This window comes from Martes martes (assembly GCF_963455335.1).
Source record: "Martes martes genome assembly, chromosome: 6".
In the NCBI taxonomy this organism is placed as follows: Eukaryota; Metazoa; Chordata; class Mammalia; order Carnivora; family Mustelidae; genus Martes; species Martes martes.
The window spans coordinates 14600870-14618673 of NC_137893.1; the positions used below are offsets into that span (position 1 = coordinate 14600870).

The 17804-nt window shown below is 40.1% G+C and overlaps 1 protein-coding gene across 3 annotated transcripts in view; it reads left to right on the plus strand.

The window, feature by feature from the left end:
* The window catches only part of SYNE1 (spectrin repeat containing nuclear envelope protein 1), a gene marked incomplete at its 5' end in the record, with an annotated part of 469383 nt that overhangs the window by 432603 nt on the left and 18976 nt on the right, over positions 1-17804 (plus strand). For 2 of the 3 annotated variants that reach the window (XM_080806008.1, XM_080806009.1), the window contains 9 exons: positions 447-634; positions 2315-2465; positions 5297-5479; positions 5732-5869; positions 8560-8751; positions 9637-9970; positions 12155-12223; positions 13768-13910; positions 16775-16901. In XM_080806008.1, the coding sequence (XP_080662134.1) occupies positions 447-634; positions 2315-2465; positions 5297-5479; positions 5732-5869; positions 8560-8751; positions 9637-9970; positions 12155-12223; positions 13768-13910; positions 16775-16901 (1525 nt within the window). The remainder of the gene's footprint in view (positions 1-446; positions 635-2314; positions 2466-5296; positions 5480-5731; positions 5870-8559; positions 8752-9636; positions 9971-12154; positions 12224-13767; positions 13911-16774; positions 16902-17804) is intronic. The other variant, XM_080806010.1, reaches the window with a different exon arrangement.

The window sequence follows — 17804 nt, forward strand, 5'->3', positions numbered from 1 at the left end:
GTGGAATTAACTGTTTAAAGAGTTTGCAGAACTTTGGAGATGAAATCCCAATTCTTAAGTGCCAGCTCCTAACAAGAACACATATTCCTTTGACTGACTGATTGGTCAATGCATTGAAATGGAAGTGATATATCTGTAGAGCCTGGGGCAAGATTTCTTGCTCAACCACTGCAAAAGCCAATATTACCCTTCATGTAATGAATGTAGTCTATTTCATTTGTTCTGTTTATATCTTGGCATTGCTCACATGGCCAATATATCTCTAGCTTCATTTTCTCCCATCTTTGCGCTCGCCATTTTTCATAAACGATGTTGGAGAAACCTCATGCATCCAAGGAAAGGAGATACTTGTCAAGGGTTGGCCTCACCACGTGTTAGTGAATCCAATTGCAGTTTCTCTCATCTGCATCCAAGTATTTGAAGAAAGCATGTCTCGTTCCCCACAGGAGCTTCAGAGAGACATCGAGAAACACAGCACGGGCGTGGCCTCCGTGCTCAACCTGTGTGAGGTCCTGCTGCATGACTGCGACGCCTGTGCCACAGACGCAGAGTGTGACTCCATCCAGCAGGCGACGCGGAACCTGGACCGGCGGTGGAGGAACATCTGTGCCATGTCCATGGAAAGAAGGCTCAAGTAAGGGGCACAACTCAAAGAGCTGGGAGAGAGGAAGGACCCAAAAGAGGGGGGGGGGAAATACCCAGACTGTCCCATTTACCATTTCCTTTTAGTCGCAGCGTCTAAAAGGAGCACTGGTGTCCCAAGCTTGCCATCATCTACATTTAGTTGGGAAAATAAGTAGGCATAAAGGTCCTACAGCAGTCCCCCCACCCCCACCCCACCAACCTTATCCATGGTTTCTCTTCCCATGGTGTCAGCTACGCAGGGTCACGCAGGGTCCAAAAGCAGGGGATCCTCCTGATGTACGGTCAGAAGGTCCACTGTAGCCCAACACTAGCCACAGTGCCTACGTCATTTGCATAACTTCATCTATCACGTAGGCATTTTGTCATCTCTCATCATCACAAGGAGGGTGAATACAGGGGTGCCTGGGTGACTTTGTCAGTTAAGTGTCTGCCTTGGGCTCACGTCATGATCCCAGTGTTCTGGGATGGAGCTCTGTGCCCTGTCTCCAGGCTTCCTACTCGGTGGGGAGCCTGCTGCTCCCTCTCCTCTGCCCCTCACCCCTACTTATGCCTTATCTCGCATGCTCTCTCTCTCAAATAAATAAAATCTTTTAAAAAAAAAATAAAAAGGATGAATGCAGTACAGTAAGATACGAGAGTCCACATTCACATAAGTTTTATTACAGTATATTATAATTGTTCTATTTTATTATTGGTTATTATTGCTAATCTCTTAGTGTACCTAATCTATAAATTAAACTTTAACATAAGTATGTCTAGGATAAAACGTAGTATATATAGGTGTTCAATACTACCCACAGCTTCAGGCATCGACCAGGAGTCTTGGAACAGATCTCTCACAGATGGGGGGAAGGCACTACTATATATAAAAATACTGTATACAAATACAATATTCCATAATGTCTAAAACAGTTATGCCTGACCTAACAATTTAAATATAATTCAGAAAAGTAAAAATACCACCTTTCTGGATATGTCTATTGTTCTAGAACTGGTGGAGTGAAAAGTAATATTCTTTTGTTAAAAATGAAATAAAAACACAAAAACCTTATCCTTGTTTAGAAAAACCCTTTGAAATTCAAGGCATAAGCAATAGGGATGGGTTAGAAAATAATCATAATGGTTTACAACGTATAATCTTTTTTGATTGTATGTTTGGAGAACTCTGGAAAGATTAATATTTGTCTTGCTGTGATAGGTTAACTTTGAGGAGGATGAATTTGATGTCGAAACTTACATGCATTTTGAGACCTTTATTTTATTTCAGTGGAAACATGACATGAGTGTGCCCTGCACACCCGGCCTTACCCTTCTGAGCTCCCCTGCACGTAGACAGAACAGTTCACGTTACGTGCTCGTAATGCACAATTTGACTAATTCCAAATCCAGAACTCCAGGATGTGTATTTAAAAAAACAAAAAACCAAAAGCAAACAAACAAAAAAAGCCCCAAACTCACAGCTGTTCCATTTTCGCTCAGACAGTTGTCTCTTTCTCAGTGTGCTCGCATTTGGCTGACGGCACAATGATTGCTTGGCACAACCCTCGCTCATTTGGGCACTCTTAATCCCACGGCAGGCATCAGGGTTCTGGAGCAGAAACAGTCCCAAACAATCAGAGCCTGTTTTTTGTTTTGTTTTGTTTTGTTTTGTTTTCATTTTCTGTCTCAGAATCGAAGAGACGTGGAGATTGTGGCAGAAGTTTCTGGATGATTATTCTCGTTTTGAAGATTGGCTCAAGATTTCAGAAAGGACAGCTGCCTTCCCCAGCTCTTCCGGGGTGCTCTATACAGTTGCCAAGGAGGAACTAAAGAAATTTGAGGTGACTTACCATTCCAAATATTTGATCCTTATTTTGCTATGAGCATATCCAGTTAGTGGTTCGTGTCTCAAGACACAAACTGACTGTTCACCTGCACGGTATCTGTTCAGACAGTTGGGTGGTGACTTTGCGGTGATCTTTATTACCGCCTGACAGGTAGGCAAAGAAAGGGGAAAAAGAGGTTTTTCTGTTAAGAGTCTCAAGAATTACAAACTAAGTCATACTGGCAAGAAATTCTATTACAAAGCACAAATCATGATTCCCAAAAGAAGGTCTTGGCATTTTTTTTTTCATTTCATAATCCTTTACTATCAGCCATCTGAGATGAAAATATGTTTCATACTATCAAAATCTCTCTTCCAAATTTATTTTCTTGATTTTCATTTTATCTAATTAGAGAACAGGTATATATGTATTTTTTAAATCATTGATACAGTAGAGTTGGCTCCAAAATTAAATAAAACACTTCAATCATAAGCCACTTCTAATTAATAATGAAAAGCAGTGCCATTCTTGAGTCCCCAGGACTTTTCCGTTACAGAGACAAAAATAGCAGCAGTATAATCATATTCGTAGAGGATCTGCCCAGTAACGCCTCTTGCCTGCCTGTGCAATCTTGCATCCGCTCTCCCTGTGAGATGATACAGCCCAAGCAGCTGCCCCCCGTTTTCACTGAGGACTGGACATCGCCTAAAGATCAGCATGTTTTAATTTGAAGTTTGTTTTCCATCAGTTCCCACTGACAGGCAGATATGTACCCATAGACACCGACGGCAAAGTCCTGATGCACGTATCTTACCGAAAGCATTCTTGGTTGCTAATTCTGCTGCAAGCTCCTTGAGATGCTTAAAAGTAAGACTAAAAATCCAGCCAAATCCAGCTGAATTTATTTTTACCTTGTAATGTCAGTTTACGTGGCATTTCCTGAGGCCTATTAAGAGTAAATATGAAGTTTGGTATCTGTGCTTGTGGGATTTAAAATCAAAGAGTCTTAAATGAACTTAATCATCTAAAATCATCTAAGAGTCTTAGATGAGCATCTATAGGAATCTATAAAAAAAAAAAAGCCCCAATACTATGTAAAGTAAATAAGAGTTAGTCTGATGTCAGAATATGGGCTTATGCGTAACTATACCACCAAATTCCAGGAAAATAATTTCTTATCTAAAATGTTTTCCCATAGAAAATTTCTGGTGAAAAGTCACAGTGGGTGTACAGTCAAGTTCAAGTCGTCCTCGTGTGAGCCAGAGCCAGGGAGGCATTCATGTACTTTGTCTCTCCACACTCTGCTTCGTAAAGGTTAAACCTTCTATAATTGGCTTATACTACAAAGCGGATTATGCTTGGTTGTTTTTGATGCTATTTTAGACTCTCAGATTTTATGGCAAAAGTTAGCCATATGGTTAGCTTCTATAATAAATGATTTTATCATTTATCTTTTAATGTTCTTTCTTAAGAGAAAAATAAATTTAATAATTAAAAAAATGTTGTTTGAGGACAGTCTTTCCTTGCTCAAATGCATGAAAATTTGGGATGGATCTGAGTACCCCTGTGTGGTGCCCACCATCACTCCAAAGCTGAACTTTGCTTACTGCTTCCTTTTCTGGGGAAGTAATTTAAATTGTTTTATGGAATAGGAGGTTAGACTTACTAAGACAAAGTCTCTTAAAGCAGCTCTCAGAAGGAAAGCCATATCAGAGGCACAAATGTGGTAGCAAGTAAACAGTGTAATGAATGAAAGGAAGCAGAATTTTGTGATTTAGATGAGTACAGATCACTTGATTGTCCATTTTTCTACCCAATGTCAAGATTAATGTCAGTCATAAATCATACACATGAATTTGGAAAAAAAAAACATTTTATTTTGGTCAAATGAGTCTTACAATAGGACTGCGTTACATTGCAGAGAGAAAGAAGAAAGAGTGTTTTACTTCCGAAATTCCAAAATGTACATAGGGTAACCTTAAAAATAAATAGACACAAGTGGATTGGACTATGTTTTAATCATTTAAAAACTAACTTTTCATCATTAAAAGTGATGGTGTAGTTATGAAATTTGCCCAAGATATGCAAACTGGACCAGGAATGGAGTACAATTGCTAGAACATGATAGAAATAAGTGATTGTAAAGGAAAAATAAATAAATAAATAAGTAGACACTACCATGTAAGCTGATTTATATCAGCTCTAAAATGTTTTCTAAAAACTGAGTAATTCATGGGAATGACAAAAAAGAAACAGAGCATGTTCCAAATTTTCCTCTATTTAAGGTTACTTGTGTTTTACTAAACTGCTTTTCTTAGAAGTTAACAAAAGCTTGCCTTTAGACATCTTCTGCAAAAAGTGGGTTTAATTATTTTAATGGACATCAGAATTAAAGATGTTTCTGGATTTTTAGGAAGTTACATCTTTCACAGATAGAGCATTATTTTGCAGACATCTTTTCTCTGTGTTGACATCAGAGATTTCTGAACCTTTCAGATGCACATTTCAGCACGCACAGATATCTGGGTAATCAGTTTTTTTCACCTGAGAACTTTTTCCGGAATGTTCTGTGTTTTAAAAACTGTAACCTAGGAACATGTATACATCATACATATATATGTATTTGTATATATACGTAGTTATTCCTATTTACCAATTTCTTTCATATTTTTGTTCGCTCTACGCCCTGTCCTTAAGCCGCACTGATCCCATTACTCTGCTTTAATAAGGGGAAATAAACTCTCCTTAGAAATTGTCCTTTCCCTCTCACTGCAGGAGGAGGCCGGGTGCCCTTGCTGAGAGCCCTTCCCTGACCCCCTCATTGACATGCTTCTCTGTGGTCTTAGGCTTTCCAGCGACAGGTGCACGAGAGCCTGACCCAGCTGGAGCTGATCAACAAGCAGTACCGTCGCCTGGCCAGAGAGAACCGCACCGATTCCTCCTGTAGCCTAAAGCAGATGGTTCACGAAGGCAACCAGCGATGGGACAACCTTCAAAAACGTGTCACCTCCATCTTGCGCAGACTCAAGGTCTTTATTGTGCCTCCACTGTCACTTAGAGACCCAGAGGGCCATTCGAACATATTAAAGACATAATCTCGGTGATTTTGTAAGATTGGGATGGCGAGAGTGGTTTGTATGGTAGTTGGTACGGTAAAGGATTACAGGGTTCTCATTGCTCGTTGAGAAGGTGACTTTCCAGAAGAACATCGCAGTTGGCCGTGTCATCTCCGTATGCACAACGTGGACTTCAGTTTTTTATCATTTTCTTTTCACATCCAGCATTTCATTGGCCAGCGTGAGGAGTTTGAGACTGCGCGGGACAGCATTCTGGTGTGGCTGACGGAGATGGATCTACAGCTCACGAATATCGAGCATTTTTCTGAGTGTGACGTTCAAGCTAAAATAAAGCAACTCAAGGTAAGATGGTAGAGATTTTTCAAATTGGGAAGAAGATGTGAAGAGGAAGGGATTTATAGATCCTTTTGTAAAGAACATAGTAAAGAACTCTTTTTTTACTTTTTAAAAAATTTTTATTTTTTGCAATAGTTTTATTTATATAAACTATTTTTGTTTTAATATTTCAACTGGATATATTTAATGTGAAGTATACATTATTAATTCTTCTCCACTAATATTAGCTTGCCTATGGTGCTGTACAAGATATAATACAAATATTCTAAATTACAATGTATTAATACACTAATACACTAATTTTGAGTTTTATAAGCAAATGTTTGTTGCATGATAGAAAACACTTTTTTCCTTGCTTTCACTAAGTACCCAATAGGTTTCTGAATTTTTATAACTTTATAATAATGTTATGGGATAGGAAATATTTTTGTTATCAATTTGTTATACGATAAAAGCCACAGAGAGGTTAATTTGTTTGATCAAAGTCACAGAGCTAAAAACTTCTTCAGTAACTGTATGGGTGCATTTCCAAGTTCAATTATTCCATTATTCCACTCTTCATTTGTGTCAATAAGTTTTACTTTGCAAAAATACAGTATGCTGATGGAATCATATCAAATCCATGGATTTGTAATTTAAAATTATTACAAGCTTGTGCATGACTGCAGGGAATTCATTTGATGAATATTAAGAAACTATTTATGTACTAGACACTTTTATACTTTGGAAGTTTGAAAAATAAAATATAAGACTACCTGGCTATTACTTTTTCCAGGAGAAAAATCTCATCTAAATCATTTGTTCAATAGAATCTACACATACAATTTCCAAATGTTCTGTATTTTATTAAATTGAACTAGTTGGAAATTAAAATTTTAAATTATTACAAAATAAACCTAGGATTTTCCATTACAAAAAAAAAACCCAGTCATTTAAAGTAATAAATAATCAAGTAATTTCATGGAAAGGGCCATTATGAAAAATAATTTTTTTCAGTATTAACATTCTAGCTGCAACTATAATTATTAAGCTAAAATAGTTGAGTTTTATTTTAATTAGGTTAAACATTTGTTTATAATTATGTTTGATTATAACATAAATATTCTTAGCAGGCCTGTTCTTTCATATGAATTAAACTCTAATTGGCTTCAGGTCAAATTTTCAAAAGAATCTGAATTAGTTGATGCTAATCTATGTGTATCTATTCTTTTTTTTATATTCTTTTTAAAAATTTAATTTAGTTTAATTTAATTTTTTTGTGTGTGATCCAAAATTCACTGTCTATGCACCACACCCAGTGCTCCATGCAATACATGTCCTCCTTAAATACCACCAGGTTCCCCCAACTCTTGAAAAAAATTAGTTCTCTGTTGGAAAAGAAATTCAGAAAATACAAAATATATTAAAAATGAAATAAAGAACATTACCCAGAAATAACTACCATTAGTTTATATATTTTTAGTTATTAACTTCATTGCCAGGGTATTAGGAATCTTTTTTGGGGGGTGTTGTGTTTGTTTTCATTTTCCTGCTTTGTTTCTAACACCTTCAAATAATTTGACCTCCACGTTCCAACTTGTTCCTGTTAGGGTTTCATTCTGCATATTCCCCATCCTTAGATGGTAAGTTAATCTTTAAACATATTTGATATGTTTCACCACACAGTTCAAACACAGTGGCTAATTACAAATTTGAATAGGAGTGGTACGCATTAGATATGAGGAGTCCCTGGAAAGGAGAGTGTTTTAACAACTTGAGTATCGTGCAAGGATAAATACTCAGGATGAGAAAATCATAGATTCTGATAGATTTTCAGGATGAAAAACAAAATCGTAAAATAACAAACCCTGAGAGTATACCCGACCCCTCCCCCACTGACTCTTCCGAGTCGTTTCGCAGACAAATGGGAAACAAACAGGAAATTTCTACCACTTGTGGTAGAAAGTGGTAGAAATTTCAGATTCAGCTGAATCTTTTCTTTTAGACTCTGGCGAGGTCACAGAACTCCCTACCGTGCTCCCTTCCCCCCAGCAGCCTCTTCATTCGTGGATAATTGCAACTGTCCCAGAGTTTATTCTTGTATTGAATTAAAATTTATCCCGGAAATCTGACGCCACCAGCTTACCTCTTTTCAACTTTATAGAATGAGTCTAAATAATCCCCCAGAATTCGTTGTTTTTCACATCTTCATAATCTTTCCTGATTATGCCCTGAACCAATAAAAGAATCATCTGAGAAGAATTTGTGACACTATCATTTGAATGGTTTCTCTTAGTCATGTTTGACATATGATCAGAAAATCTAAAATTAAAGTATTTAATTAAGTCTCTAAAACAAATTTATTTTGGTGGCACTCTGTTGCTTGCCATGGCTTTTCATTAGGGATAACCAGTGCTATCAACTTTATGATGGGTTTAAATGTTTTTTCCTGTGATTCTCTACCCACACTGTCTGTGGCAGTAAATTTCATTAGCCAAAGGCGCCTTTCTGGTCATGGAATTCTGACGATTCTATTTCTGAGTCCTGTTCTGATTTAAAATTTTTGTGTTTGACTTCAGAAAGTAATAGCTTCTTGGCTTGTCACTGTATATGGTAAATTCAATATCCCCTGCATGGTTTTTCTAAATATATATCTTATAATTATTTATGTCACTGTGAACAATAAAAAAAAATTACACGAGATTTGTGTTCCCTAGGCCTTTCAGCAGGAAATTTCACTGAACCACAATAAAATTGAGCAGATAATTGCCCAAGGAGAGCAGCTCATAGAGAAGAGCGAGCCGTTGGATGCCGCAGTCATCGAGGAGGAGCTAGACGAACTCCGGCGTTACTGTCAGGAGGTCTTTGGGCGCGTGGAGAGATACCATAAGAAACTGATTCGCCTGCCTGTATGTGATCTGTTTTTTTCATTTTCACTAAGTCTAAAGAGAAGTAGTTGCATGGGGTTAGTTAGCATTGGACAGTGGCCAAAATCCCGGACTCAGGAGCTAGAATACCGGGGTTCCAATCTGAGCTCTGACACATGTTGGCTACGTAACCTTGGGCAAGTTACTCCACATCTCTTGCCTTGGTGTCCTCAAATGTGACAGTGGTTTAACACTACCTTGTAGACAGGATTGCTTCGGGTATGAAACAAGTTAATATATACGTAAAACCTTAAGGACTACTCGGCACACATCTTCTGTGGAAGATAAAGATGCTTCTAGAAGAAATAAGGAGACGAAAGTGAGAAATGGAAACAGTTGCTCAATTGATGAAGTTGTTTAGTTGAATTTTTTTTCTCTTCCCCTTCCCTAACTGCTACCATAACCACACCACAAAATGTTATTAGAATATTTGGAATATTCTGTGATTAAAAATATTTTGCATCTGGGATATAAGGTAAAAAAGGACCAGGTAAAGTTTTGTTAGTAATTTCCTTTTGTTCGTGAAATGTGCCATTGTGTAACTGTTGTGCTGCAGACATGCTACTAAGCTGCCTTTATTTACATTATCTTATTTAATCTTAATTATTTGAAGTATGTTTTAATATTATTTCCATTTCAACAGGGATAAAAACTGGAGCTTTGGTAGGTTAATTTATAAGACATTTTTAAGAGTGATCGGAGGATTCTTACTTATTTGCTGATAGAAAGTTATAAATTAGCCCCAGTGAGGTAAGAATATGGCCCAGATAAGCTCAAACACTGAGATTGGGTGAAAGGCAGAACAGGAAGTGGTAAGGGCATCATCTGACCGCTGCGGTAATGGAGTTGGCTTGACTACATTTCTAGCTCCCAGATGATGAGCATGACCTCTCTGACCGGGAGCTGGAGCTGGATGACTCTGCAGCTCTCTCCGACCTCCACTGGCGTGACACCTCTGTGGACGGCGTGCTTTCCCCCCAGCCTTCCTCCAACCCCTCCCTCTCACTCGCCCAGCCCCTGCGGAGCGAGCGGTCGGGACGAGACACCCCTGCCAGCGTGGACTCCATCCCCCTGGAGTGGGACCATGACTATGACCTCAGTCGTGACCTAGAGTCTGCTGTGTCCAGAACGCTGCCCTCTGAGGACGAAGAGGGTCAGGATGATAAGGATTTCTACCTCAGGGGAGCTGTTGGCTTATCAGGTAAGAAAGAGCTCTTCCGATAGGCCAGCTCGAAAGAAAATAAAAGGGACTGCGTATCGTATTTGAAATGTGTAAACGAAGCACAATCCTCTTCTTCCTTTCTCCATGAGAGTAAATTGCACGTCATAGAATAATTGGGTATTAATGTGATTACCAGAGACAAAAATTGGCATGGCCATTGGTTTATCCCAAATACACTTACAGTCTTACATTGTCACATATGACAAGCCCTGTGTACGTATTAGGGATACATGGTTCCTTTTGTGCTCAAAGAGCTTACACTCTAGTGTGAAACACAGACAGGTAAGCAACACCTATGTGAAGTGTTGGTGCTCAGATAGTAACAGACACAGACAGGGTGGTACAGAGACACTGCCAAGCGGTGACCAACCAGAGCTTTGAGGAAAGGCTTTAGGGAAAAGACTCTTGAGCTGGGACTCAGAGCTCATGGCAGTCGGTCAGATAGACACAGCGAAGTTCAGAGGTAGAGAGGAGAGGGTGCCCACCCAGCTTTATGATCAGCCACCGAGCTTTGGCCACCCAAAATTTGTCTGGAATGACAAGGCTATAGCCTGTGAGACACAGAGCAAACAAAGAGGAGGTGGAAAGGCAAACAAAGACCTGGTCGGGCAGCAGCCTACTTGCCGTAGAAGGGAATTCTGTCCCGAAGGCGCTGGAGCACCATCGCAGATCTCTAAGGAGGAGGTGACATGACCAGATATGTACTTCCACCGAACCTGTCGCAGTACAGTAGGGAAGGGATCACATGGGAGAAGGGCTCGGGTGGAAACATTTTATGATCAAGGACAGAGAGACCACGGTGGCCTGAACTAAGGAACAACACTGGGGATGGAGAGAATGGAAGAGAAGTGACAAATCCCGACAAGTCTCTTCCTTAAGTCATGGTTGATTAAACGGGGATTGAGGCAACTTTCGGACTTGGGTATCCTGGGGAAAGGTGCAGGTAGCCCGGAGCCCTGAGGACCTCAAGAGGGAGAGAAGGTTGTGGGTGCCTGTGGGCCGGGGGCACGGCAGCGAGAAAAGGGTGCTGATTTGGTTGTGCACACCCTGAATTTGAGATAGAGTAGAATAGACCAAAGGAATACCCAGAAATAGATGCATGGTCTGAAATTCCAGAACCAGAAATGCAGATTAGGTGACAATCCACGTATACATGGTAATTATCCCCAAGGGAAGGGAGGAAATCACCCAGGAAAAATGTATAAAGCAAAACAAGAAAGACAAAACCCCAGGAAGCACATATAGTGAAGGGGTGGGCAGAGAAAGAGGGACGTTATAAGGAAAATGAGTAAAACTAAAACAATGAGAGGCAAATCCATAGCACTTATAGCTGTGTCTCACACGTTCTCCAAAAGGCTATATTTGCTTGTCTCTGGTGGTTCACATTTGGATTCCCCAGGGTATATCACTGTCTAAAAAGAAAATGATTTCCCTCATTTCTGTTTAGTTTCTACAGTAGCGCCTAATAAGCGTTTCTTGTCTATAGCAGAGCTCTCCAGTGTACAGCCATCAGCCACATGTGACTGAACATACTGAGCCCTGAAATGTGACCACGCAAAATGGAGATTTGCCGTGTCAAATGTACTTACATTTTACAAGTTTCAAAGACTCAGCACAAAGAAAGAATGCAAAATAATAGTAATATTTATGGTAGTTACACATCATAATTCGGATATATTGGTTTAGCAAAGTAAAGCACCGAAATTATTTTCATCTGTTTCTTGTTACTTTTTTTAATGTGGCTCTTAGAACCTTTAAAATGACATGTGGCTCACTTTATTTCTACGAGACAGCGCTGCTCTAGAATCCGTCTGGATTGAAATCTCAGTTCCGCCAATTACTACCTGTTGAGACTGGGATAGGTCGTTGAATTCCTCTGGATCTCAGCTTTCTCGGCAATAAAATGGGAATAAGACTTCCCTGAACCCTATAGGGTTTCTTCAAAGATAAATGCGTGCTTAGAACAGTGCTTGGCTCCAGAAAGCGCCCTCAGTGGGAGCTCTGACGATTTTATTTTAGGAAACCTTTGGTGCACGTGTTCACACTCCTCTGCATATTCAAGAGATGTCTGTCTAGAGTGACTAACTTCCTTTTTTTCCCTAGGAAGGTTATTTCCCACCACAAGGAATCTAGCTGTCAACTTAGACTGTGCTCTTTTTGCAGATGTAATGATCCCCGAAAGTCCTGAGGCCTATGTAAAACTCACAGAAAGTGCAATCAGAAATACCTCTGGTAGGCACCAAAAGCCAAAGCAAACCTCCCTCCCTCACCCGTAACAAGCCTCCTCTCCAAGCACATCTGCTGTCCCTCTCGCAGCTCTGTGGCACTGGCATGTTAAGGAACCACCTCCTCCTCTCATTGCTGCAGTAGAAACAAACAACAAAACCTAAAACTATTCTGTTGATCAACACCAAGAATAAGATTTTAAGTAATCAAGTTGCAGTGAAATAACTTCTCAACTTGTTAAACGGGAATGAGTCCCATTAGGTCCAGACCTCTGCTGCCCGTGTATGGCAGAAAGTACGAGATGGAAGCACTAGTGTTCGGCATCTGTGCCCTGGCACCCTGCTTCAGGGTGGCCACACTGACTTTGTGACTTCCGGGGCTCAGGGCTCCCGTCCCATGCCCACCCGGCCTGCACACGTGACCTCAGGCCCCCCATTCATCCTCCTCATCTCAAGGGCCACATACAAAACGAGGGGTGAGACCAGATGTCTAGCTCTAAAAAAATTTCTAATCGACCTTAATAAGTCATACCGCATAAAATAAAGAAAGGAAAATGGATCCAATTTTGTTTAATGTTACACTGGATAAACTACAGTCCAGCATAGTTGAGCAGTTTGGGGGCAGGTAGGGAGAACAGGGTTCAACCAGTACGATGGATACTGAATTGCAAAGGGGTTAGTTTACACTTAGTCTTTGAAGCAAAGTCATGTTAGTGAAACAGTGACTTTCTGAGAGATCCCAGTGAGAGACCTCGTCCAGGTGTACTTGGAAGCCTTTAAAAAAAAAAATTCATAAAGCTTACTAATACATGTTCTGCTTTCACCCTGTGTCAGCTTCACTCTGACCATCAACGTTCTTGTTCAGTTCGTTCAGAGATCCTAGCACACGCACATTTTGCACACACACACACCTCACACTTCGAAAGGCGATGAGCCGGGAGTTCCGGGCTCTGACTAAAAGCATGCTTTGAGGCAAATGCTGAAATCTTGGCTTCCTCCTGGTTTGGGTTTGGGTTTTAAACAAAAGTCAGCCCTTGGTTGTTTGGCATCTCCACCCATACGTAACCCAAGCCAGTCTTAAGTGAATGACGCAGCCACGGGTGACTGTCTTCCACCGAGCACGTGGTCTTCTGTTGAGATGCAGAAAGAAAACAGAGGATTGTGCCTTTTTCTGCTTGATAAGTGCCTGCAGAGGGAATATGAGACATAACTGCCTCTTGGTTTGGGGGAGCAGAAGGCACCACGTGAGGCTTCTGGAGAGGCCCTCCACAGCCTAAAGCATGTAGATTCTCGGGGAATCCGCTGGGAGCAGACAGGACACCCAGGCTGTCAGAACCCACTGCAGAACCTCTGCAGTATCGGGCCTGCTAGCCAACCACATTCATTGATCAGTCTGGTCTTTGACCATCTAACTCACCAGCACTTTAGTACTAAATTTGCTTTGTAATGACGCACATATTTGCCATTCCTGTACCACCTTAGCCGAAGTAATTTCTCCAACTGATCCTTGACTGTCAAGTGCCTTAAAGGTTCTTGTGGTTAACACCGCAGGAGCTCCCAGTGCCTTAGAGTCACAGATCCGACAACTGGACAGAGCCTTGGATGAGAGCCGCTTTCAGATGCAGCAAACTGAAAATATTATCCGCAGCAAAACTCCCACAGGACCAGAGCTAGACTCCACCTACAGAGGCTACGTGAGTATCCTGACCCTTGTCATTCCCGCCTGTACCTGGGAATCATAGCTGTGTGACAGAGAACGGTCTGTCTGCGGCACACAGCTTTCTGAGCTATCAAAGCACCACGCTGCCCTTGAACTCACAGGGTTGGGTGTAGAAAACAAAGCCACGCTAGCAGGTTACCTTTTGAGTAAAACTGGCCCATGCTCAGATGCACTGACCTACTACAGTGACCAGCCTGTTCCTTTACATGGAGAACTGAGTGAGCCCCATTTAATTGAAAGCAACAAAATGCTTTGGCTCCCAAAAGTGATTTTGCTTTTTTCCAAATTCAGCTAATAATTTTGGGGCCAAGGTTATCCTTGTTGGAACAACAGATTTAGCTAATAGATTACTAACATGAAATATACATATATATATATGTGTGTGTGTGTATATATATATATATATACACACACACACATACATATACACATACATACACACACATATATGTATATATACACACACATATTTTTTTTTCTGGGGTTTATTGGTTCACTTACTGGATTTAGGAATATTTTTATCCTCGGTTATATGTGCTTATTCTGGAGAAAATAAATCGGACTAACAAGAAGGATTTGGGGGAAAGATGGCAAAAGATTGTATGTATTACTAACTTCTGTTTTTGAAGTTCCTACCTAGTAAAGTATATACTAAGTTTATTTGCTCTGCTCAAGTTACTGATCAAATAATTTTTCCTGGAGAACTACCCATTTTGCTACACATGCTTAAGCAAAAGAATGGACAATGGGGAGGGTATGTACTATGGTGAGTGCTGTGAAATGTGTAAGACTGATGATTCACAGACCTGTACCCCTGGGGAGAATAACACATATGTTAATATAAATAAATAAATAAATAAATCTCTTCCATGGTTCATACTTTCTTTTCACACCCAAAAGACTGCCTAGTAAAAGGAAAGACAAATTAATTTCCCTAAATCTAATGATAACTCCAATGTACTGCTTTTTGAAACCAGGGAAGGTTTAATTGTGAGGAATTAATGACATTAATATCCTCACAATTACAGAAGAGTAATCAATCATGAGTTTATTTCCTGTCCAGTTGGGCCAACTTCTATTATAGTGAAACTTATTTTTTTAAAAATATGATAAGGTTCCCAGCACTGTTTATTGAAGAGACTGTCTTTTTTCCACTGGATTTTTTTTCCTGCTTTGTTGAAGATTATTTGACCCTAGAGTTGAGGGTCCATATCTGGGCTTTCTACTCTGTTCCACTGGTCTATGTGTCTGTTTTTGTGCCAGTACCGTGCTGACTTGGTGATCACAGCTTTGTAGTAAAGCTTGAAATCAGGCAACGTGATGCCGCCAGCTTTGTTTTTCTTTTTCAACATTTCCTTAGCAATTCGGGGTCTCTTCTGGTTCCATACAAATTTTAGGATTGTTTGTTCTAGCACTTTGAAAAATACCAGTGGAATTTTGATCGGGATGGCATTGAAAGTATCAATGGCTCTAGGCAATATAGACATTTTAACAATGTTTATTCTTCTGATCCATGAGCATGGAATGTTTTTCCATCTTTTTGTGTCTTCTTCAATTTCTGTCATGAGTGTTCTGTAGTTCCTTGAGTACAGACCCTTCACCTCTTTGGTTAGGTTTATTCCCAGGTATCTTTGGTTCTTGGTGCTATAGCAAATGGTATCAATTCTCTAATTTCCCTTTCTATAGTTTTATTGTTAGTGTATAAGGAAGCAACTGATTTCTGTGCACTGATTTTGTATCCTGCCACATTACTAAATTGCTGTTTGAGTTCTAGTAATTTGGTGGTGCATAAACAATGAATCTTGGAACACTGAAAAAATAAAATTAAATTAAAAATACATACATACATACATACATACAAATATTTGAACCATTGAAAAAATATATGGTAAGGGTTCATGGTGACCGTGCTGACATCACTGAGATTGTACTCAGTCTCAGTCAAATATAGTCAAATTTCATAGCAGTGTGATTTGTTAAAGGCTTTGACACAGAACTGGTTAGTAGAGCAGGAGTTCTTTGAATGCTGTACATGATACTAAACTTGCAGTTGGAAGGTTTTCCTTTGATGTTAGAAATTATTCCCTTAATACCTATTAAACTTCTCTTAAATTTTCTTGTGAAATAGCTGGCTTTAATAGTACTTTCTGCTTCTAAGTATTTTAATTATTTAATGCAAAAAAATGTTCCTTTGGGATTTGTGGTGATATTATTGTTCCCACATTTCAATTTAGAAAAGAAGAAGCAACTTGCCAAAAATTATATATTGTATTGCCAGCTGAGGGCTCTGAGTTTTAAATCCCAGATTACTTTTTAGTCTGTTTTGTCTCAGAGATATAAAAGAAATTTTGAGGGATTCTCATGCAAGACCTACTATGTGATGCATATCTTCAAGGCACGGCCCTACGTGTGTATGAATGTGACCTATGTTGCAGAAACATGTTTTTTTTTTTAATGAACATGTAATGTATTATTTGCCCCAGGGGTACAGATCTGTGAATCATCAGGCTTACACATTACACAGCACTCACCACAGCACATACCCTCCCCAATGTCCATAACCCAACCACCCTCTCCCTACCCCCCTACCCCTGGCAACACTCAGTTTGTTTCCTGAGATTAAGAGTCTCTTACGGTTTGTCTCCCGCCTGATCCCATCTTGTGTCATTTTGAACTTGATTTTTTTGTTTGTTTTTAGCAGATTTTCCCCCCCACAGAGCAGTAGAACACAGCCACTGTCCTTTTTAAGGAACTAAAAGATATTTTCCCCCAGAAGCTCTTGCCCTTGTGAGAATCTGAGAATTCTGTGACGGGGGCCCGTTTTCTGTGTCTCGACAGATGAAACTGCTGAGTGAATGCAGCGGCAGTATTGACTCCGTGAAGAGACTAGAACACAAACTGAAGGAAGAAGAGGAGAATTTCCCCGGCTTCGTTAACCTGGATACCACGGAAACCCAAACGGCTGGTGAGTGAGTGGTGCTCAGTCCAGGAAAGAGGGAAATAGAACATCCTGAAATACCTTGTTGCCCCTGTGTGACCCTGTGCGGCTCATCTCACTTTACACGATTCTCCCCTGAGAGCTTCTCTCCGTGTTACACTGATCTCCTGGCAGAAGGGGTGGGGAGCAGCACCACCGTGTTCTCTTCCACGTCCCACTTATTTTAATGCATTCTCTGAAACATCTCTTGTCTGGCGTTTTATTTTATTTTATGTTTAAAGCTTTATGTATTTATTTGAGAAAGAGAGAGAGCGTGAGTGGGGGAAGGGGGAGAGGAAGAGGAAGAGAGAATCCCAAGCAGACTCCACACTGAGCGCAGAGCCCAACACAGGGCTTGATCTCAGAACCCTGAGATCATGACCTGAGCTGAAATCAAGAGTCAGCGTTTAACTGACTGAGCCACCCAGACTCCCCTCGTCTGGCATTTTATATGTGTGCTTTCCAAGTTCTGTTAACCAACTGAATATTATCTTCAGGCACATGACTGCTTATTACTTCATACAGGTCATTATGGGATTAAATCCTATGTAGTTGTTTTTTTACCCCGTTATCATTAAAAATGCAGGTAGGTTTTTTATGGTCTTTTATGACTCAATCTCAAAAAACAGACTGAGGGTTGCTGGGGGGAGGGGGGACGGGAGAGGGTGGTTGGGTTATGGACATTGGGGAGGGTATGTGCTATGATGAGTGCTGTGAAATGTGTAAACCTGGCGATTCACAGACCTGTACCCCTGGGGATAAAAATACATTATATGTTTATTAAAATTAATTAATTTTAAAAAAATGAAGGTAGGATAAACACAGCCATTATGCTGTTTTGTTTTGTTTTGTTCTCACAGCTGACAACAACAGACATGCCTGTTAGAATTA